The sequence below is a fragment of the Pteronotus mesoamericanus genome, unplaced genomic scaffold (assembly GCF_021234165.1).
Source record: "Pteronotus mesoamericanus isolate MK-2021 breed Mesoamerican mustached bat unplaced genomic scaffold, CSHL_Meso_final contig_347, whole genome shotgun sequence".
Lineage (NCBI taxonomy): Eukaryota > Metazoa > Chordata > Mammalia > Chiroptera > Mormoopidae > Pteronotus > Pteronotus mesoamericanus.
In genome coordinates this window covers 6,216,065-6,240,206 of record NW_026555137.1, presented here as the reverse complement: position 1 = coordinate 6,240,206, position 24,142 = coordinate 6,216,065, and the positions used below count along the sequence as shown (strand labels likewise).

The 24,142-nt window shown below is 40.9% G+C and overlaps 1 protein-coding gene across 1 annotated transcript in view; it reads left to right on the top strand.

Annotated features, from left to right (window-relative positions):
• USH2A (usherin) overlaps nt 1-24,142 on the top strand; it is a 474,416-nt gene that overhangs the window by 60,701 nt on the left and 389,573 nt on the right. Inside the window, 2 exon segments of the mRNA XM_054576584.1 lie at nt 12,247-12,442; nt 15,338-15,468. Of these exon segments, the coding sequence (XP_054432559.1) occupies nt 12,247-12,442; nt 15,338-15,468 (327 nt within the window).

Genomic DNA, 24,142 nt, shown 5'->3' with positions numbered 1-24,142 from the left:
CTGTTACCTTTGAAGTGCAGAAAGAAAGTAACCAACAAAACCTAGAATATTTTATTTGTAGCTAGTCTTATCAGTTAAAAGCAAGGGATTAAAAAAATACATTTTTGCCCTAACAAAATTTCATCAACTTTAGCACCAGTCAACTGCCACTAAAAAAATTTTAAAGGATATAGATAGGTCATGAATAAATATAATCCCAGAAAAAATTAAAAGGCCTGATAATGCAAGGAGGGATTGTGAGCCAATAAACCAGCAAATATATAAGCTGTTAAACAATATTGCTTCACAATAAAATATAAACTGTTAACAATAATGTTATATATAGGGAGCATATTAAAACAGCAAGAGAACACCAGTGGGGACATTGAGAATGAAATTAAGGGGAAGGGAACTATCCGACCCCAGCCGTCCCACCACACATTCAGTAGAAGACAGAGATGAGATGTTTGACTGTAGACCTTCCCCCCTGCCATAACTTAGTCTCGCTAAAGGCCTGTTTTTCTGGAGTCCTTTTTACCCAGTACATCATGTTCAGTTTTAAAAAAGCTAAAAAGCCTGTGAAAAGGCAAAAAGCACTGTTTAAAGAGACAAAGCAAACATCGGATCCAGACTCAGATGTGGAGGGGTGTGAGAATTGTCAGGCTGGGGACCTGAAACGGCTGTGCGCAACATGCTGTGGGTTCCGAAGGGGAAAACAGAGAATGTGCAAGAGCAGATGCCTACCCTGTACGTGAAGACTGAACGATCAAACAAGACGCTTTTAAATAATGCATGAGTCAAAATCGAATTCTCAAGATAAGTTTAAAAATATTTTGAACTGCATGAAAATGAAACTACAGCCCATGAAACTTGCAATGTAGTGAAAATTTGCAATGCTTAGAGGGAAATTCATAACATTAAATTGATATATTAGAAAATAAGAAAGATCTAAAATCAGTAATCTAAGTGTTTACTTTAGGAAGCTAGGAAAAAAGTAAATTATATGCAAAGCAAGAAGAAGGAAAAATACTTTTTAAAGCAGATATAAATAAAATTGAAATCAGGAAATTAATAGGCAAAAATCAATAAAACCAAACTGATAATTTGAAAAGATCAACAAAATCAATATCTCCAGCTAAGCTAACTATATTATCTGACACTACACATGAAAATTTACTGAATATGGATTGACAACTAGAATATAAGATGTGAAACAATAAAGAAAACATAAGCCCTAAGCTTATGAACCTTGGTCTCAGAGGGATTTTTATGAATTTGACCCCAAAAACAAGAGAAGTAAAAGAAAAACAAATGTTAGATTACATCAAAATGAGAAGTTTCTGTTCAGCAAAAGAAACCATCAACAAAGCGAAAAGGCAACTCGTCATCTGGGAGAAGATACTTGCAAATGTACCTCCCCATAAGGGGCTAACATCCAAAATATATAAAGAACTCCTACAACTTTACAAAACATCTAATTAAAAAATGGCCGGAGGACCAAAATAGATAATTTTCCAAAGAAGACATACAGATGTTCACTGGGTATATAAAAAAGATGCTCAACACCACTAGTTATATTTGAAATGCCAATCAAAACCACAATGAGATACTATTTCACACCTGTTAGAAAGGCTGTTGTCAAATAAGACAAGAAATAACAAGCACTGGAGAGAACAGAGAAAAAACCCTCACACAGTGCTTGGTGTAGTTACTATGGAAAACAGCATGGAGGATCCTCAGAAAATTAACAGTAGAGCTACCATGTGAACCAGCAATACATCTTCTGAGCATCCACATGATAAAGGGAAGTTTTAAATGAGATTAATGGAAAGGAAGACCAGTGGACAGGTAATTCTAAGAAGAGGCCAGAAATAGCAACTCAGATGGCCAGTATCCATGGGAAAACATTTGCAATTTTATGGGTTATCAGCAATCCAAACTGTAACATTCTATACCCATGAGCTTAGCAAAGATTTTTTAAAATCACAACATTTCCATTGCAGACAAGGGTGTGGAATATTGAGGACTCCTGCCTGGCAGATGGAGGAGCCCACAACGAGAGAAACACAGTTTGTGAATATTTAAATAGACAGCTTAACATGAATGGGTCTGAATGAACAGAGCTAGTACATCAACATGAATAGACTTCGTGAACAACCAAGTGCCTAAAGCTTGTTGTAGAGCAATACATACAGTACACCATGTATATAAAATTTAAAAACCTGCAAAATAATACTATTCCTAAGTAATCCATAATATAAAGTATAAATATCAAGAAGTGTTTGCAAGTATTACTAAATTCAGATGTTACTGGTATGGTGGAAAGTATGTAGCTGTGTATTTTTTTTAAGTCAGGTGGTGAATATTAAGAGCACGATGGTTTGCTTTTGTACTATTTATACATTTTACAGCATTAAATATTACAATATAATTTTCCAAATATAGAGTAAGCTATATTAATCTACCAGGCACATATCATCTATGTTAAGTATTCATTCAAGACAGAGTGGAGGTGACTCTGTATTACTGTGTATCTTGATAGTTCTAATGTGAAGACTGATCATCTGCTGGCTTCATTCAACAGGTATTTATGAAATGCCTTCTGTGTGTGGAGCATTATGCTAGACTGCAGCCATAACGCCTTGATTACAGATGCAAGAATTTGAAAATATCGAAGGAATTTCGTTTGCGAAAATCAAAAAGATTCCCTGGCAGACACAAATTACTATAATACAAAGCGATGTCTTTAGTGCAAACAAATTATGCAAGCTGATAAGTTGTAATTAAATAATAAAAATATCATTGACACTGAAGTCTTAAAAGAAAAATTCCAGTGCAGCTATACTGATGAAAGGATTTCTAAAATTTATTCATCTAGTGCTCAAGTAACATTAGATAACATTTCCAATATATAATGGTTTTATGGGACTTGAGGTAAAGATGGGAGAGCCCGTAAACACTGTGCTCGCCTCCTCTCACGACCGTCTCAGAGTTACAGCTCAGTCGTAGAATAACCAGTGTTAAGAACGGTCTGAAGACTGACTGAAGAGAAGTCCTGTAACCAAGGATATAAAAAAGAAGTCACGTAGAGAGAATGGTAGGAGAGGTAAAGAGGTGGAATCAGCAGGTTCCACCCCACCATGGCGTGGCGATTAAGAATCAAGAGGTCTCCTATGAGCCTAAAAAAATAACCAAAAACTAAGGAAACAGAGCAGGAAGAGAATCCCAGAAATGGAGCTCACATGGAGGGTTGTCAGCGGGGAGGGGAGGGGAGCGAGTGGAGGAGAAGGTACAGGGAATGAGAAGCATGATGGACAGGCGAGGTTAAGACCAGCATAGGAAACGGAGAAGCCAGAGGACTTCTGTATGCCACCCGTGGACATGAGCTACGGCGTGGGGGGTGTGGGAGGGCGCAGGGAGGAGGGCAGTAAAGGGGAGGAAAAAATGGGACAACTGTAATCGCATAAACAATAGAATGGACCTTCAACAAAGAATCAGGAGGGATATTTCAGCGGAGGGGGTTCCCCGCTGAGGAGCACGGGGTCCCAGCCCCACCCTGGGGTCCGCCGCATGGGGCACCAGTGCTGGGACAGCAGCCCCCGTACCGTGGGCTGTGACAACCAGCAAGGATCGTGTCCAAGTGAGACGGGGGGCCCTGGAGACCCAGGCGCTCCTTTCTAGGAGCCCCCACCTAGTCTCACTTGCTCACAGAGTCACTCTGAGCCTCTGTGCCCGGGCAGCAGCTCAGAGGCCACCAGCGCACGCTCATTCCTGTCTCCTCAGTGGCAAAGCTCGGTCATTGTTTCGTACTTGCGAGTTGAGATTACATGGTAATCCGTAGGTAAAAATCTACAGGAGAATACTGCATTTACCTTTAAACCTTTAATGTTACTGTTCAGTTAAATAATAGACACATGAAGGTACAGTCCTGTAACATGTCATAAATGTACATAGTGCATTAGGTCATCCAGTCATGCGTTCATCAAAATATTGATCGCCTGTCATGTGCAAAGCATTGAGGAATTTTCTGTCTGGCTTCTCTTTGCAGCTGGAAGTTTTGTTCCACTTCCTCACTTCCCCCCCCCCACCACATAAAAACACACCCCATCTATCATTAATAATTAATTATCAACAGTGTGTCTAACAATACCTTTGTGATTGGAGCAACAAAACCACATAGGGGCATTTCTGTTGGAAAAAATAGTTACAGGAGTACCCTGAAGTTTTTATGTTCATAAAGATGATTTCACCTGGTACACAAAAGAAATCGCATGGAAATCATTTGGGGTAACAATTGAACCGCCACAGTCAGAGGAAAGAGGAAGCTGTGACTAGAGCCCAAGGATAATTATTATTATCAGAGATTTTGGTTCTTAAAATTTCCAACATATTGGTCTGGCATCTACTGATGAGAAAGGAGCAATTTGCAGACATTCAGAAGATGTCTAATTTATTTAGGCCACTGGGGAATAGTTGAACAAATTACCTCTTTTAGCTCAGTGAGCAGTACTATAGTGATCTCCAAAAAGTAAGCATTTCAGAATCTCTCACTTTGAAACACATCGCGTTCCTCTCCTTTCCTTGGAGGTGGGGGTTGGGGGGAGGCTGCCTGCGTGCCTCTGAATTTCCCAGCAGGTTGGGGGGTGGGGGCGGGGCAGGCAGTGACTCCCACATCCCAGGCCTCTCCGGTCCACACCTCCCTTCCTCAGAGATCATCTTTGATCATTTTCTGTCCCTCAGCCAGTGCAGCAGCTGGTTGACTAGGAGTGAGGGCTTTCTCGACCTATTTATGTAAACTGAGCACCTACTATGTGTTAGGGCTTCTTCTAGGCCCTGGGGCTATTGTAATGAATAAAAGATACACACGGCTGGCCTTAGACATTTTTACATCTCGTTTATACTAATTGACATTCTAGTGGGTGGGTGACTTCAGAAAATTGTTAAAGTTCTTTCCTATTCTTGAGCTTTCTCATCTGTTGGGGGAGGTAGTAACGACTGCTACTTCATAGGTTGTTGGAAAGACGTAGTTCAGCTAATAGCAACGAAGCGCACGGACATGACACCATAGGCCTTAGCTTTTCTCGCTGCGTGAACAGTGCTGCCTGTGCCGACATCCGTAGGCATTCTACTATTAAGGGTAGAGGGGGAAAGAACTTTCTTTCTTTCTTGTTTCTTTGCTCGAACCGGAAATGAAGGACATGAGTTCACCGAAAGAAATGAGCTCTTTTTCATTTATTGATTTATTTGCTCATTTATATTCAGTTCTTCAGTCAGTAAACATTTGTTTAGCAATTGCAGGCTCAAAGTCTAATACAAATGACAGATCAGTAGATGAACTATTAAATAGGCTATAATAATTGCAGTGACTTAAAAACTATATACATGATTGGGTAAAGATGTGGTACGTATATAGAATGGAATACAGCTCAGCCATAAGAAGAGATGAAATATTGCCCTTTGTGACAACATGGATGGACCTTGAGAATATTGGGCTAAGCAAAATAAGTCAGACAGAAAAAGTCAAAAACCATGATTTCACTCATGTGTGGGATATAAAACAGAGCAATAAATGAACAAACAAGACAAACAAAAACTTAAGATACAGACAATACTTCGGTAGTTACCAGCGACAAAAGGCGCAGTGGGCGTAGTAAAGTGTAAAGAGGGACCAAATATATGGTGACAGAAGGAGATTTAACTTCGGGAGGTAAACACTCAATGCAGCGTGCAGATGATACGTCAGAGAATTGAAGCCTGCATATCCAGTGTCATCCCGGTAAGTTTAATTAAAAAAAAGAAAACGTGGAAAAAAACCCTGTAGGTAGAATGCTGCTGGTTTATCTGCAAATGCTTAATAAAATAAGGCAGCACCCACAGTTGTCCTTTGTGCTCCTACAACTTACGCCTGGATGGGATGTTCTAGACTTTAGAAAACATTTGTATTCATTATTTACTATTCAGGAATTAACCACTTCTTCTAAGTTTTCCAGGTATGACTTTTTTTTTTTTTAAATGAACATTTAAAATAGTTTAATTCGTTTTTGAAATCATTCAAAATTGGATTGTTCTCTGTTTTTTTATCTACGAATGTTGGAGACATGTTGTTTTGGTGACTTAGGGTCATCACTTGGACTTGACCCTTCAAAGGGCTTCGAGTCCATTGCTTTGTTGAGTCTGCTGAGCGCCTATGTGGGCAGTTGCAGGAGGATCTTGTCTCCTCACGGAGAATCTGGCTAAGAAAACATTTTCCTATTCCTTCTTTCAAAGATGCATAGTGAGCATTCAGGATTGCTGGATAAATAACTGAACAGCTGAGGGACTGCTATACATTTCTTTAAATTTTCCTATGTGTAAGTTTATAACTTCTGTGTAAATTTGAAGGTATTAAGAAATGACGGCTCAAGATTGAGACTGATAAGGGTAGAGTTGATAACAGTGTTTTTGGACCTGTGCCTTCTCTTTGATAGATTGTCTTTGCTAGTCTGTAAGAATAACAACAGAATACTTTATTCCAATTTAGTGATGCATAAGAGAGAAATCTCATTGTGTACTATTAGACTATGATGCAATAAAATAAATTTTGTAGTGTCTTCTACATTCTATCATTTTTCTTCTTGAATATGTCCAAGTATTTGGCTGCAACTTAGTGGAGTGGATTAGCAGCCTTTAAAAAGCTGTCAGAATGAATCAGTGATGAAAGTCCTCAATGCTGCCCTGACCAGTGTGGCTCAGTGGGTTGGGTGTCGTCCCACAAAGCGGAGGGTCGCCAGTTTGATTTCCGGTCAAGGCACATGCCTGGGTTGCAGGCTCCATGCCGGTAGGGGCATGCAAGAAGCAACCAACCAGTGTTCACTCTCACATCCGTGTTTCTCTCCCTTTCTCCTTACCTTTCCCTCTCTCTAAAAATAAAATATCCCTGGCTGGTGTGGTCTAGTCAGTGAGCAGTGGACTGTGAACCAAAGGTCACCGGTTCGATTCCGTCAGGGCACATGCCTGGGCTGTGGCCCAGGTTCCCCAGTTGAGGATGTATGAGAGGCAACCAATCCACCTTTCTCTTGCTTATCAGTGTTTCCCTCTTTCTTCTCCCCTTCCCCTCTCTAAAACTAAATTTAAAAAATAATAAAATAAATAATAAAGTCCTCGACCCTGATATAGCCATTTTGTAATCTTATAATTTAAGCATCCAGGGACATATACGGCAAATCCAGTTAGTACAGAAGAAACTGAAGCATAATTAAAAGTGACAAATCATCAACTGGATATTGAGAGAACATTAACTAGGGAACCATCTGGTTCACAAGTGGCATAAAATATAAGGTACACATATTCCTAGATTTTAAACTTTAAAAATCAGAGTAAAAAGTGTGAGAAATCAAAAATTGACTCCTAGTGTCTAAAATTTAAAAATCATAATTTACTCAAAGTTTACTCATAGTTCCTCCATTTTTCTGTGGCACCACTTGTATTATATAAAAGGGGTTGTAAAGAAACATAAGACCAAAATATAAGTTTCATTAATTTTTCTTGGAGCAACAGTCATAAATTATCTTTCTTCTGTAGTCAGGTGAATGAGACCTCTTTTTAAATTTTTTTCTATTGAATTTATTGGGGTGACATTGGTTAATAAAATTATGTAGGTTTCAGATGTATAGTTCTATAACACATCATCTGTATATTGTATTGTATGTTCACCACCCCAAGTCAAGTCTCCTTCCGTCACCATTCATCCCCCCTCTCCCCTCTTCTGCTTCCCCCCACCCCTCTTTCCCTCTGGTCATCACTAAATTGTTGTCTGATAGCTGTCAGTCTGATCTCTGTATCTGTGAGTCAGTTTGTATTTTGTTTGGTAGTTTATTTTGTTCATTAGATTCCACATATAAGTGAAATCATATGATACTTGTTTTTCTCTGACTGACGTATTTTATTTGTGACACCTTGGAGGGACCTGGAGAATATTATGAGAAGTTTCATTAATTTTGTAATCAAAGGATAGACTCCAAAGTATTCCTTCTCTTTTATACTCTTTGTAAACTACACAAGATAATAATATTATAGCATCATTCTTACGATCAAAAGCCAAAATACGTCACCGTGTCATTTAGTTCTGTATGTTTTAAGTCAAATTTTATAACAGAAATTTAGTCTGTCATCTCTCAAAATCCTTGCTTCTATATATTAATCTGATTATTTTTTATCTTTTAAAAATCATACTCTGTTTATTGGTAATTCATAAACCCTCAGCCTACATTGTAATCAAAAAGAGCATTATTTTCTCTGCAGTAGCTTACTGATCTGTGTATATAACTTAAAACACTTTAATTTTCTTAGTTTTCTCAGTGAGATGTTACATCCAAATGATGCATTGTTTTCTTATAACTACGTAGGCAGTACCATTTTATATGCCCTCCATTTTAATACAACAGTAATAAATGCACGCTATAGAAAACATGAAGTTATGAAAAGTAAAAGTCATCTCTAACTCTACCACCCATAGATAATCTTAACAAATACTCTTTAGGTTCTATGCCTTCAGATGTTTTATTATTGTTATTCTAAGTAAATTGATATTATCTGTCTCTGTCTTTTTAAAGTTGTAGCTCTATATCTGTATCCATAGATGAATCTACCTTTATCTGGAAAATAAGATCATACCCTACATATAATTTTTAACTTGATTTTTAAATTCAAACTATATTATAGATATCTGTCTACACTTATATTTACATATGCTTGTATTCTATTTCTCTGAAAATGTGCCATCTTCAAACCATTCCCTTAGGGGCATTTGTACCCTTTTCTTCACTGTCATAAAAAATCTTTCCTATGGTGTCTTTGCCTGGTTTTAGTATCGTATTAATGCTGGCCTCATAGAATGAATTTGGAAATGTTCACTGCCTTTCAATTTGGATGAGTTTGAGAAGGATTGGTATTAATTCCTTAAAATTGATAAAACTTTAGCTAGACTAAGAAAAATAGAGACAATTCAAATAAATGTAATTCGAATTGGGAGAGGAGACATTATAACTGATGCCACAGAAATAAAAAGGATTATACAAGACCGTTGGGCACAGTATTATGTCAACAAACCAGAATAACGTAGAAGAAATGGCTAGATTTCCAGAAACACACAATCCATCAACTTTCGGGGCTGGGATAGCTACCCCTCTTCCCTTTTCCCATAGCACCCTATTAGTATGTAGGCCTTGCTCCTGTCATTTTGAACTGAAATAACTAATTTACTTACATGTATCTTCCAGGAAATGCAAGTTGTTGGCTTTTACACTTTGTGTGCCATTCATACAGTAGGAGCTTAACAGACAACTGCTAAGCCATTAACTGAAAATTCACATGCAATGATATTAATATTCTAAGAAATCGTTCTTGAGGAAATTTAGAGAGGGGACACAAAGGGAACAATTAATAAACAGGGTAATGTTTATGTCAAGAGTTCAGAATTAACTGTAATTAGATGATTTTCATAGGGCACTTCCAAATATAAAATGAAACTCATTTTCATAAAGGAAGATGTAGCAATCATTAGAAGATTATCAAATATGGGTCTTACCCAAAAGGATTTTTAAGGTAGGTAATTGACCTCTTAAAGTTTTCTCTCACTAGCAGTCATTTGGAAGTCATTTATTTTATAGAATCAAAAGTTAGCATTAGGCAGAGGCTTGAAGCCAGATTTCTTCGTTCAATTACTGGTACTGCTACCAACTGTGGAAAGGAACATGAAATGTTTACTTCATATATGCTGGGCACTGTAGTAAGCATTTAAAATGGGATATTTTATTGAATCCCCTAGGCCAGGGGTGTTCGGCCTGTGGCCTGCAGGCTACATGCGGCCCAGGATGGCTATGGATTTGGCCCAACACAAAACTGTAAAATTATTCAAAATATTAAGAGATTTTTCTGTTTTCATTAGTGTTTGTGTATTTAAATGTATGGCCCAAGACACTCTCCTTCTTCCAGTGTGGACCAGAGATGCCAAAAGTTTGGACACACCTGCTAGGCTCTCGGTCGTATAGTATCCCATAACTAATTTTTCTTCCTTGATACACTATCCCTGTGTTCTTGTATAATTAATTCTACCTCATTAAGCCTTATTTTTCTCATCTATACCATGGGGGTAATCATACCTGACTCATGGTTGTTATAAAGACAAAATACTTAGCAGAGTGTCTGTCACATAGTAAGCCCTCAGTAAACATTGTCTACAACCACGTAGTGAGATTAGAAACTGGGGAATAAAGAGGATAAGTAATATGAACAGCAACATTGAACAGTAAGTCCTTGAGTCCACTTTACCCTGTGAAACTCAGTTTTTCATCTCTAAAAGGAAAACAACTCAATATCTGAATTATTATTGACTCAAAATGACCTGAAGATAAGTGATAACATTTAAATAATTCCCAACATAGAGCCTGGCACATGGTATACATTCAAAGTCTGGAAGTTCCTGGAGGGGGAACAGGGGATGGAAGAGAAAGGAAGGGGTAAAAATCCAACAGAAGTGTTGGTCTTCAGCTCAGGTGACACCAAGTGATATCTCAGACTGTTTCCATGCGTTATATGATTCATAACCATGAATGGCAGATTCTGTAATCATAAATGTATGGGTCCATGCTGCGATGTAGAGGATATAGTCTATAACGCGGAGCAAGGAGCAATATATGACCCAGACCCATTTCTGGTTCATTTCGTCATCTGTAGCCACAGGTTCAGAGGCGGCCTTATCTAATACTTCTAGGAGCCATCAGAGAGCATTGAGGTGTAACTATCACTGGTAGCCCAGCGAATGGGGGACACGGGTTCCAGTGGGACAAATGGAGGAAGAGCTGAAAACTCACTCTCTGACTTCCTGGCTTTGGAGGAGAGAAATGAGCTCGTTAAATTCTCTTCCCCGGGTCAATTAGCCATGCTTAATCTCATCCTCAATTTTGAAAAACTCTTTCTCATTGCAAAACTTGGGCCAAACGCACAATTTTGCTACGAGATAGTGCCTGAAGCCTATTTTCTTTTTACTTCATTTCAAAGTGTTTTTATCAACGACTTTGCGTACACTACAATGGTGCTTTTATTATTCCAGTTACGTTTTCTTGCATAAAAGTCAGTAGAAGTGAGGACATGGAAACTGGGGTCCTTGTCACACCGATTACAGATGCAGTTTGTCTTCTATGAAGCAAGTGTGGCTGTTTGGGTTTGGGAGGTTGCCTGCCTGAGTTGGTGGAGCAAATCCAGCCTTTTCCTTGGATATTTCTGTGAAGACAGCATTGTTTGCTTTGTGCCTGTGATCTAAAATATTTAAGAGCTCATTTCAGACTTTATTCTTCAACTAACTACAAGAGGAAAACACTGTTTCGCATTCCCAGCTGCAGTTTCTCAATCACAGGCAGAAAATCCTCGTTTCCGATTGCAGTTACTTAAATTCACACACGTGAAGGGCTCACATGGCGTCCAAAGAACACGTGCATTTTTGCGTTGGTGCTTCCGGCCCCTGCCTTTGTCAGGCTTCAACGGCGCTCCCACCCCCTGCTTTCTGACCCTGTCTCCGGCCCCGTATCCTCTCTGCTCCGGACACAGCGAAGCTCACGCAGCCCCCGTCCCCACCGTGCCCTCTCAGGCTTCAGCTGGGAGTGTCCAGCTCTGACTTGTCTGCACCAGACCTCCAGCAGGTTGTCAGCTGCATTTCGGGGGTTCTGTCCCAGCGCTGTTTCTCCGCGAAGCCTTCTGCGCGTGAGCCTCTGCGCCTGCGGCCGGCGCGGCCTGCGCTGGCCCATCTGTCGCCCCAGTCTTGGCAGCAGCTGTTTGGTTTTTGTGGTTTTAGTTGAGCATTTAATATGATTTCTATCCTCTGTTCTGTGTCCTTCCCTAAGGGAAATCCAAGAACAGTTGTTGATATTTCAGTTTGTCTAGCGTTTTACTTGTTAGGGTGGACTGACAGTGTCTAAGCTTTTCACCTGTGGGATCAGAAACTGGAAGTCAAGTTTTTAATGTTTTGACAAAAAATGTGAAATTCATGAAACAATCACAACTTTTCACACTGGTTATGAAGATCGATTTGCATGATCTCAGGTCACATGTCACATGTCACTTCCACGCCTTATGCATGCTGATTTCTGACTCATGCAGCACTCTCCAAAATATAACGTGCTGGCTTTTAACTCGTTGTTATTAGTTTTCTGGCCTGGTATGTGAATTAAAAACAATAATTCCAGCTCACAGCTTTCTTTTACTTACTGTTCTGATGTTCCTTTATTGTTCTAGTGTGATCGTTGCTTGCCTCTCTACAATGACAAGCCTTTCCGCCCTGGAGATCGAGTTCACGCTTTCAACTGTAAACCTTGTCAGTGCAACAGCCACTCCAGAAAGTGCCACTACGACCGCTTAGTGGATCCATTCCCAGCCGAGCACCACAGAGGTGGGGGAGGAGTCTGTGATGACTGTGAACACAACACCACAGGTAAGCAATTGAAACAGAGGCGGGGTTCACAGGTAACCAGCAGATAACGATTGATCGAAACAAAGGCTGAGTTCACAAGGAACCCGCAGACAGCAGTCGAAACGAAGGCTGAGTTGGCTTTTGAGGCCCATGTGCTTTGGCGCATGATGCGTGTTATTTTAAATTAATGTTACTGCTATCTGGTTTAAGAAAGTGCTTTCATACTGTTATGTTTGAAAACCAAAGCTGGTTTATCAAATCTTCATTATCACAGATAATTAGGCAGTTTTCAGAAATAGCAATCTAGCTGTTGACTCTATCCTTTCAGGAAAAGTTTCTTTTTCACAGCATTTGGATAAACTATGAATATATTTTGGATAGCTCAGGAAATTATTGGTTTGAAAATATATGCGTATATCTCTTTAAAATAAGTTTCTTGTGCAACCCTGATCTTCCACCACGTGAATTCTTGTGCATAGATGTTCACATTCGTTTAGATTTGGCATGGACCCTGGTAATCTGGGAATACTCCTTTGTAAATGCTAATTAAATGAAGAGATGATTATCAAATCTTGTTCTAAAACCAGTCAGCACTTGGAAGAGCTGGTATGTTAAAAAGCAGAAGTAGGCAATCTTTGACCTTGCCCAGTATAATGGCCCAAGTCCTATGGGTTTGAAAGTGTGCTACGCTGAAGCCGGAATGAATTTATTCGGTAATTACTGGTGACCTAAAATGTCACGCAAGAACCTGACGAGGTGCTGGAAATATAAAGATTAACAAATGAGGCAGATCCCGGTCTTCGTGTGCATCACAAAGCGGAGAAGGCTCACCACGGGCGGAACAGTGGCAGAACCGCCTGGCGAGCGCCGAGGTGCGGCATGTGCAGCTGGGGTTACGCAGGTGCGGCCTGAGAGGCAGGGGAGCTCCGGGGGTGCGCAAAGGTGCCCAGCAAGAGAAACGGTCGGTGTGGAGCCCTGGAGGAGAGAGAAGCGTGGAAACCCGTGAAGATCTGATGGAAGAGCAGAAGGCTGGCTGTCAGAAAAGGCGCTAGGAAGGCAGGCAGGGGCCACATTTTTGAGGGCTTGGTGAACGGTGATAAAGAGCTTGGCTTCTGTCCTAAGGGATTTACCAAGAAACACAATAAGCCTTGTGTTTTTCAAAGATCCATCGGGTCATACAATGGGGAATGGATTGGGTTAGGGAAGACCAGGTAGCGGGATGCGGCCATTGTCCAGGTAAAGAGTGACGCTGGAGGGGATGTAAGGTCGTGCAGAAGGAGAGGCGGGATGGAAAGTGACAGCTCTCCCGTCAAGGGCGGAGGAAGGAAGAAGGGCCAAGACTCTTGCCTGACATTCCAGTTTGCGCACCAGGGTCAACCAGGGTCATCCAGGGTCATCAACCCTCAGGATCAGCCATTGAGACAGGAAACACAGGTGGATCAAGCTGAGGGGGAAGGCGGCAGGTTCTGTTTTAGACACATTCACTGCCTGGTTCCGGGAGAAATTCTGCCGTGGGCTGCGGGGCACAGTTTGGAAACTCCTTCCTTAAGGAAAGTTTGTGACGCCTCCGAAAAGATCAGTATCATCAGTATGCTGTAGTGGCACCTTATGTTTGTCATAGCAGGTTAATGTATATTTATTCCTGTTACTATCTAATTAACATTCATCTTACCCAATGGATCATGTACACATTGACCCAAATGATAATTATAGTTGTGCTTCTATATTTTTTATCCCAACCTTCTATCTTAACAGTACAATGGACTTTTTCTGATCTTATGCATTTTCATGACAACATGCCGAAAGTTAATTTTTGACCTGCACACACACAGATTCTAACTAACCTGTGCTACACTGCTGCTCTGGTCAGCCTGTCGCATGGCACTTGGGATACAGTTATTGCCCAAGAAGTATTCATTGACTGTCAAATAAAGGAGATATTTCTAGATTGGACATACACATTTAAGAGTCATCACTGTAAGTGGAAATATTCTAGAAATGGTATAAATCCTTTTAATTTTTAATCAGTCCATAGCCCATATCCACTGGAATGTGAATTTTCACTTGATTATTTCCATCGTTTTCTAATATTGGGCCAACTTGAGCAATATTTGAGCAGAATGCATGTTTAAAGGGGAAATTGGTTGCCTGGAGTTATATTTCAGTGGTCTTATATACTAATGTTTACTTTAGAAACTGCCTATGGATTAGGTATATAACCTATATATAGTAATCAGAAATGTTCCCTTAATATTTCTGATTATTAAATTGTAAGCTATACATGATATTACCTGATATTTCTAATATTCCAGACTATCCCAATATTCAGTATGAAATTTATTTGCTACATCCAAATATAATAAATTTCTGTTGATATTTGCAATGAAAAATAATGGCCATAAACACTCACAGAGGCATTTGCTTCTCTCTGTGTTGTTAACTGGAGAGTAAAAATTGTATTAAGAGTGGTCTCCTATTTTACAAGATTTAGTTCTGGAAAAATACTTCTAATACTACCTACATAGTTCCTTCTAATTGGGCAACCGTCATCTACCACACATACAGAAATTTCTCATATTTGATTTAGACTTAAGTGCCTGGCCCTGAAAATAAAGAAAAGTTTTCAGTTCAGAAAGAAACTCGTGTGGAATGCGTGGGCCCCTACGAAGCCCAGTTCTTAGAAGCGTGGCGTTGTGTGGCAGATGGGAGTGTAATGAAGTAAAGCGCGGTTTGCAGCAGGTTCATTGTTTCATATGCTCTGGATCACCAAATTGGCAGGTAGAGATGAAAGGTGCATTAAAATGGACGTCCCGAAAATTATAGAATTCCCTCCAAGGAATACAGTCTTTAATTTTGAATTATGCAGCTGATGTTAATGAATTGGAAGCCATAATGCATAACCTTTCCCTGGCGCAGGAAGGAGCTGCGAGCTGTGTAAGGATTACTTTTTCCGACCGGTTGGGGCAGATCCTTCAGCCATAGATGTGTGCAGACCCTGTGATTGTGACAAAGCCGGCACTAGAAACGGTAGCCTCCTGTGTGACCAGGTGAGTTCGCAGTAGTGAAGGTGAAGAATGACTCTCCTTCAAAAGCTAACTCGAGACATGTTCTACTCATGGGATCGAGGACTCTCTTTTCCAGGGCGCCCTGTTTGGGTGTTTGCATTTCAGAGGTGGCTGCTTCAGGAGTGTTTTGAGCAACTTTTAATGCGGGCATGAGCTGCAAAGTTACTTGGCTGGTCCTTTGCAGAGAGGAAAGGCTCATTTTTAGTTTTACTTTTACACATGTCTAAAAAATTGGAAGGTAGGCAGTTCGAAGTAAACTGGGAAGTAAATTGAGTGTATGTCTTGGAATTGTTGGATAATTAATATTAATAAATAGTATTCATTAAACAAAAATAATTTTCCTCCCAAATTCTGTAGAAGACAGTATAACACAGGTCATGTACACATAGATGTGAATGATAATTATGATAATTGTGCTTCTAAATTTCTTATTCCAACCTCCTATCTTAACAGTACAATACATATTTATAATTTTATGCATTTTTATTACAACATCACAAAAAATTTCTGGCCTACACGAACACAGGTTCTAACTAACCTGGGTTGATATATTCTACCTCAACCCCAAAAATGGGAGAAAATACTTGCAAACCATTTATTCAAGGAGACTAGTCTCCAGGATATATAAAGAACCTTTACAACTCAATAATACAAAGTCAATGCAATTAAAAATGACTAAAGGATCTAAATAGATCCTTTTCCAAGGAAGATACACACATGGCCAATAAGCACATGAAAAGATATCCGACATTATTAATCTTCAGAGAAATGCAAATTAAAACCATAGTGAGATACCACATCATAATCACTGGCATGGCCATCAGTAAATGGATAGAGAATGAGAAGCATTACAGAGTGTGCAGAGTTTGCCGGTATTCCCACAGACTCCTAGTGGGAATGTAAAACGTGCATCCACTTGTACAGACCAAACGGTCTGGTGTTCCTCAGCATATTAAATACAGAGTTACCACATGACCCAGCACTTCCACTTCTAGGTATACCTGCAAGTGAAATGGAAACATGGATGGCCACACAGTCTTATGCATGAGCATTTGTAGCTTCTTTATTTGTGATGCTCAAAATGTAGAACAGTCACCTGGTGAGTGGATAAATACAATATACCGTATCCGCTCAATGGACTGCTATTCGGCAGTAAGAAGAAAAGAAATATTAACATATTTTAAAGGGTACTTTGGTTTCAGAACTGAGAGTAGGGGAAGGGAGGAAAAAGTTTTTTGTTTTGATGCCTCTTTATGTCCATATTTTCCATATGCGAAAGTCTTGTTTAAAGTGCATAAAACAAAACATATTCTTGAAAACTTTTAACATTTTTTATTCTCCTCTCTTCCTAATTGCTTTTTTGATAATATTTATAGCAGAAAAAAATAGAATTTTCATGAAAACTGATAACACAGCCAGAGAACGCTACATATAAGGACCTGAATGCCAACACAGCGACAGAATGGTTCTGTGAACGTAAAGCCTCCACGTCGTTTCTCTCTAAATCACATTCATCTTTTACCTTAAGTTCGATTATTTTCCCATGCTCCAGGTACAGACACAGAGTATGTGACACAAAGATTACTATTACATGTAAAAATACAGTGTCAAGTCCACCTTGCCTAAGTAATGTCACAAAAGATTTCTTAAAAAAATGTTTGTTGTTTTCAATGGGATAACAGAATATGTTTAAAAACCTGTCAACAATGCCAGAATTATAAACTAAAATTAAATTCAAGGACATTTTAAAAAATTCATTCAGTCACAGTCCTTAATAATATTAGGGAGCATGCAAGAATAGTAGGCAGTTGTTCAAGTCTCACTTTGTCACAATGACTTAGGCATCGAGCCAGCCCCAAATGGCCCGCGTGACGGTGTGGTACCCTCTGTGCTCTGGACGTGAACTTTCCCTTTGGCAGTTGTCATTGGACACTCAATCCAATCTCTTAAGATACGACATGTTTGCCTTACTCTTCCATTAGAAATGTTGTAATATTTCCTCGGGTGAATGCCAAGATCTCAAGAAAGGCATGAAATAACTCTGCGTCACTACATTCTAAAAATGCCGATGCCAAAGCTAAGGCACATCAGGTAATAATAATACTGATATTAGTAGGAAAGTAAGAAATGGAGAAGAGTCGTTATTAGTATCATTACATTTTCAGTCCTTGGTCCCTAGGGTACCACGATGAATTTTAGAGCATCCATTTATACCTTTAAATTGTGTGTGGGTATGTGTCTGTCTGTCTGTCTGTGTCCGTGTGTCTTTGAGGGAAGGGTTTTTACTACCTCCATCAGCCCTAAAAGATGTACATGAGCCAAAAAGGATTAAAACTTGTAACACCAGAAGTAAGTGCATTTGTCTGAAGAACAGCCTTGGCTATATTCATACTATATGTACATCACATTTCATACGTAATATATAAACATATGTAACGTGAGTTCCAGATGTCACCGCACTTTGTTCTCATTTCCTTTGAACTCAGCGCCTGAGTTAGGAGACAGCTCTTATGAGTCTTTCCCAAACCTAGTGTGACTTTAGTCCAGAAGAGCCAGACAGAACCAGAACCAAAAGAACCCCTAGCCTGGGGGATGTTTTCTGACATACCCCAAGGCGTCTGGGAAAGGGCCTGGGAACTCAGGGTGACAGCCCATAGACGTAGAGATCCTAAGTGGGGCTGTACTGTCACACCCCAGCCTGTCCCTTCACTGACCCTGCCCGTCCTACGTTAGCTGATGTCCCTGGCGCGCCTGCTGTATCCACCTTCACGGGTGATGCCGGCTTAACAGGTGAAGGTGAAGAGGCTTAACAGAATGCCCTAGCATTGGCCTGCCTCTTGTAGAAGGCACTTAGGAAATGTTGTTAGGATGCTTTTCTGTTTGGGGTGTCCTCCGTCCCTCCCGTTTTCTTTCTCCCGTATTTTGCTGTGTTCTCAGGTCTAGCCAAGGAAGCCATGAGGGTTAGGCCACAACCGTAGGGTGGTGATCGGCCAGAGCAAGGCCTCAGATGTTTGCTGTGCATGTGAGTAGCTCAGGTGTCTTTTCCTGAGGGATTGGTGAGGTTCTTTGTTGATATTCTACAATCAAACATGGGACTTAATACTTATATACCACTTACTTCTTTCAGATGGATTTAGACAAATGTATAAAGAGTATAAATTTGAATAATAATGCTTGCTATGTGCTGGATAGTCCAAATGTTTACCATGTGGGACAACGTTTAGTCCCCCAAACAATCCTACTATGAAGGTATCACAAGTATCCCCATTTTAGGGATAGAGAAATAGAGGTATCAAGGCAATAAATGACTTCATCCTATGTCAGATATCTTTTTAAAGGCAGATTTGTCTGGAGCAGGGGCTGAGCTTCCGTGTTTGTAAAAGTTTTCAGGTGATGCCATTGCTAGAACGTTGTCTATCAAAGGCAGACAGACAAAGGAAGCTGGATTTGTACCTATGCGGGGAGAGGGGGTAGTTGTGAGTGTGTCTCTATGCACACATGTGTACATACTTGGTCAAAGTCGTCTCTGTCTGCTCTGTCTTCTGAATCTCATCTTAAAATCGAATGGTTTTCTAAGTTTTCCACACCACTGAGGTTAAATCTGTTAAATCACAGTGGAATTGTACACTGAGCTGTGTCCTCGAAATTAGAGGATCTAATCTAAGCCATTTTCGTAAAAAAATGGGAAGAGAAAACAATAAATAAGGGAATCTGAAAGTTGGCTGAAACCTGAAAAGACAGTTGTAATTATATAAAAGAAAGAAGAATGGTTGATTGCAATCCTCAATAAGACATCAATAGACTGCTGCAAGAGGGCCGGAACAGAGAGAAATGATTAAGAGACATTAAAAAATAGATTAATAAGCCAGGAGACTAGGGGTTGAAATGAATTAGGTGAAATGGAGAGGCGTCAATGAAGGAAGTATTTCCAGGTCTGACCCATAGAAGATGGAATCATGAGGAATAAGGATCCTACTCATGAAAATTGATTGTGCCGCCACAGTGATAATTTTCAAGAAAATACATTAGAAAATGGAGCAGAATATACTTTCTCTGCATAATGGACCATCTCCTGCAGTTCATCAATGCTCTTTCATCTGCTCAAAAGGAGGGATTTGTCATTAATTACCACCACATGTCCAAAAGCCACCATGTGATTTTTTCCAGAAATGCATTACCTTACACTCTGTGTTACCCAGATGTTATAGTGCACAAATAGATATAATGCGTACGTTTCTTTAGTGTACAAGGAACTTGATTCTGAAGAGTGTGATGTGTGGATATTGGCTCTGAGCAGGAGGATGATGAAGGGTATGAAAAGTGGGGAGTCTGTAGCTTAAAGACAGACATGAAGATTTGGGCCTACGTTGTGTGGCCTCTCCTCCAGAGGCTTAAGGAGAGAGGAGTAGTAACACTTCTCTTGCAGCTGGGAAGCTGAATAGTAACTGATTTACCTGAGGAGGCAGAGGGCCAGCTGCAAAGGGTAAGAACAAAGGTGCTGGGATGTAAATTGGAAATGAAGGGGAAAATGGATTGGAACTTGATGAAAAGGTTCATAGTGAAGAGTTTTCCAAGAACCAAGGTTGTGACAAAATCCCTGGAGGTGAAATGGATGGAGCTATAACTGAGCAGAAGTCCCCAGGCTCAGCCTGAGCTCCACATGTTTGGACACATCAGGCATATCCTTGCATGTGAGTTCATCCCAAGGACCAGGGTGTACAAATTTGGCCAAATAATCATACCCCAAGCATTGAAGGCCAGATTCTGCAGGGATGATAGCACAGGCAGGGATGTTGGGTAGCAACTAGAGGCTGACTTAACTAATAGGTGTAAAATAATATAATGCAAGGCCTGCTGCATTGCTGCTAATAGTTAGGATAAGTTAAATGGATGTAACAAACAGGCCCCAGAATGTCTAGTGGCCCAAACAGTATTAATTTCTTGTTTAAGTAACCCTTCCAAGGAAGTTCTTTCTGGTTGCTTAGTGGCTCTCCTCTATGTGACAGTTTAGGGACACAGCCTCCCTCCATGGACTGGTTCTGCCTTCCCCTGGGAAGGAAAAAGGCAATGGGGAGAGACAAGTCCCATCTGTCAAACCCCTGGTCCGACAGAGGCGCACACCTCTTCTCCTTTTATCCTGGTGGTGCAAGCTGTTCGCATGGCTACATTACTTCCATGGAGGGCTTGGAACAGGTAGCTGCCGGTGGCCACTTCCCAGCTACACTGTGTCCCTGGAAGAGGAGAAGGGATCTTGATGGGCAGCTAGGCATCTGGTGACAGAAGGCAGCCCAAGAGCAACAATGATGTTCTCCTCTGCGTGCAGAACAAAGTGGCTCCTGTGTAGTGAGAACATGGTACCACGTGGCACCTCGAAGCTACCAGACCATTAACATGGATGACAGCACCTGCTTCGGAGTGGGCTTTGTACAGTGGAAGGGGTGCCGTGGAAGATGGTCAGAAAAAGAGGGCCAGGCTGGGGGCGGAGGAAGAACCAGCTTGCACGCAAGGTGTAAAGACTAGTTCATGAGCACATGTGAGCCAGAGGACCCGCGGACAAGCAAATGAGAAGACCGTCATGCCTCTCGGAGCTCCTGGGTGGGGGGCAAGTGGACAGAGCAGTACTGTACTAAGTGTGCGTGAGGGTCGTAGATTTTGGAGGCCGTATCTAACTATTAAAACCATTTAGTAAGTACAGCCACCATGTGATATATGTGTGTATGGAAATAGACAATACCTATATGATATATGTGGATATCATCTCTGAATATATATCATATGTGTGGGTATGAATACACCTCATGTATATGATATAGGCATAGATAGTGAGTTTGTTGAAAAAAAGGAGCCAGTGCATCGCAGCGACCCTATGGATTCGTTCTTCGGTGGTCGCAGTTTCTTCCGGAACAGAGTACAGCCTGCCCCCTCCCCCTTGGCCTGCCAAACCCTTGCACTGATCTTCTCCAGAGGCAGGTGCACCCCTGGCGTCAGCGGCGGACCAGCGCCCCTGAGGGGCTGAGGGACCGGCCTCCAGCGTGGTCCCCCGCACGCCGTTCTGGCGCCCCGTGTGCAAGTGCCACCTTTGGAAGCGTGTGAGATTGTCAGGTGGACGCCGCATGTTTACAAACGCAGGAGCACAGAAACTTGGCTGTGAGAGTCCGCCGCGCCCCACTTGTTTCGCACTTGCCGCGCGCGAAGGGTCGTGCCGGGCCCTGTCAGTCAGCGGGGTCGGCCTGAGCAGAGTCGGTGGGGAGGTTGTTCCTGCCGCCCATCACATAGTTAAGGACATGGGGCTCAGAGAAGCTAGGCAGCTCCCCCAAGATCACACCTCTAATAAGGGGGTGCAGCAGAAATTCAAAACTTGTTTTGCTTCCAAAGCCCAAGGCCAGCTGAGGATGGTGGATGCCGGGTCTCACTGAACTGCGTGGTCCAGGGCAGGTTGCTGCACGGGATGTTTGTGTCCACCATCCAAAGGGAGGACAGGACATCGCCATTTGACTCGGGATCATTATACCAGATCTGATTAATTTAATCCTACCTACTACAGTTTTTACAAATACTTAGGAAATAACAACATGCATGCAACTGAGTGGCCAAATACTTCCTTAGAATGAATACAGTTTTTAAACAAAGATTTGGGTGATGTTGAAGAGTTCATGTGACTCCTTGGGAGCCTATTATCTTACGCAGAAACCAATTTAAATATTTCGTAAAGATGTGTTTTAAAAGCCTGATTTATTCTCTTTATCATCTCAGATGGGCATCTTCGTATCTTAATAATGTTTGGAATTTATATCCTCACTGGTTCAGTAAATTTGCACTATAGCAGGCCTTCTACTGCATGAGTTCACAGCGACTCTTACCAGCTTTACCCAAATAAAACAAAAAACAACTGTTAAACTGAAGGAGTTAACTTCCCCCAAGTGCATTTCTATACAGCATTAACGATAGGCATGGGAAATGCATTTATTCATGTTGGAAATATTTTTAAAACGCTACTGTGAGATCTTTCATTTTGATAAAGTCAAAACACCATCTTGTTAATAACCACTGTATTAATTTTTCAGCAAATTACAGTGAGACCACACTGTATGGCTGTGCCATTCAGATGACATTTATGAAATGCTCTCATTTAACATGGTGACATATATTACATGCATCTTTTACAAGCTATGGCTGATCATCTCTGTGCGAACTAGACCTAAACCAGCAAAAATAAAGGGAGGGGGTGATGCTGTATGAAATTATACCCTTTGGAGAACCAGCATGGTAATTACAGTACTTTCTCTTCAGCCCGTTCCAATAGGAAACAGTTGCTGGGGACGGGGTGTGTGGGGGAACCTCTTTATATTCCTTCTGTCTTGACCACTCAAAAGCCTGAGGGGAGAACGCGTCCCGTTCCCACCACTGCTTTGTTCGTGCGTGCTTCAGAATGTCGTCTTTTTGCGTCCTCTGTGGAGATTATGGGGGGAGGTTTGGGCAGCGGTGTCTTAGAGGTGCCTTTTGGAGGGGGTGGGGGGCTGCAGAAATACACCAGCCTGACAAATGACAGGCATTGTAGGATGGAGAAGAAAAGACGTCTTGGTTTCCCACCAAGTGGAAGCTTTTCTTCTCCAATGAATATTTTCGACAGCTGAGCAAGATGATAAACAGCAGTATCACAGAACACTTAAATGGAAACAAGTATTATGATGTACGCTATTCACCTGGCATTCTCCAATTCATGACATTTATATGTGGCAGAAACTACTGCAGATTCATTTATTTCTGAAGGGGAATGAGTCCCCTACAAAGGCAGCCTGTTACATTAATGTGGACTTTTCTTCTGAAGACAGACAGGAGCTGAAGGAAAGAAATCATTGTATCCATACTGGAAATACGTAGTAATTCTCAGAGACCACATCTCAGGGCTAAGCAGGCTTCTAGCAGAGAGAATACGCTGTAGCCAGATGCTAGGTGGAAGGGGATGGTTAGATAGGCAGGCAGGTGATAGGCAAATGTGTATGTGTTGTTCCTTAGAAGCACAGACAGGCCTGCAACTGATTAGACATTTCACAAATACTCTTTTTAAAAACAGCGTTTCCTCCAATACCCAGTTGTAGAAATACTCAACTGTTGACTTAGTTTGGAAACATGTTTCTTTGATGTTCAGTGACAGACCTATAAATAATCGGAAGAGATGCGTGACAGTGGGAAAGAAGAGGAAGACCAAGTTCTTTGGAGCCAATTAACAGTGCAGTGAAAGGGTAGGTGGCAAGACCTTAAACTGCTGGGTTTTAAATGTTAGTGTCCTAAGAGTCACCAATGGGAAGTTTTTAAATGAAGGCGTCTTGATTCAACCTTCAAGGACTTTTAATTCCACACGTCTGAATTATCTGGTTGTAGACAATCAAAGGATTTAAGTTTGAAATGTATTAAACATATATTCAATGTAGATTTTTTTCCAGTAGTTAAAACCTGCATGCATGCTTGATTGAGACAAACACTTTAAAAACAATTAATTTATTCCTCTTTTTACTTGAATGGAGAATAATTTGGGGTATGTAATTCTCCAAGAAGCTAAGAAGTCCTAACTAACTCTTTGAAAAGCGAGTAGAAATTGTGATGTCTATAACTCCTATTAAATTGGATGCTATCTTTGGGCACATTTCAGTGACAT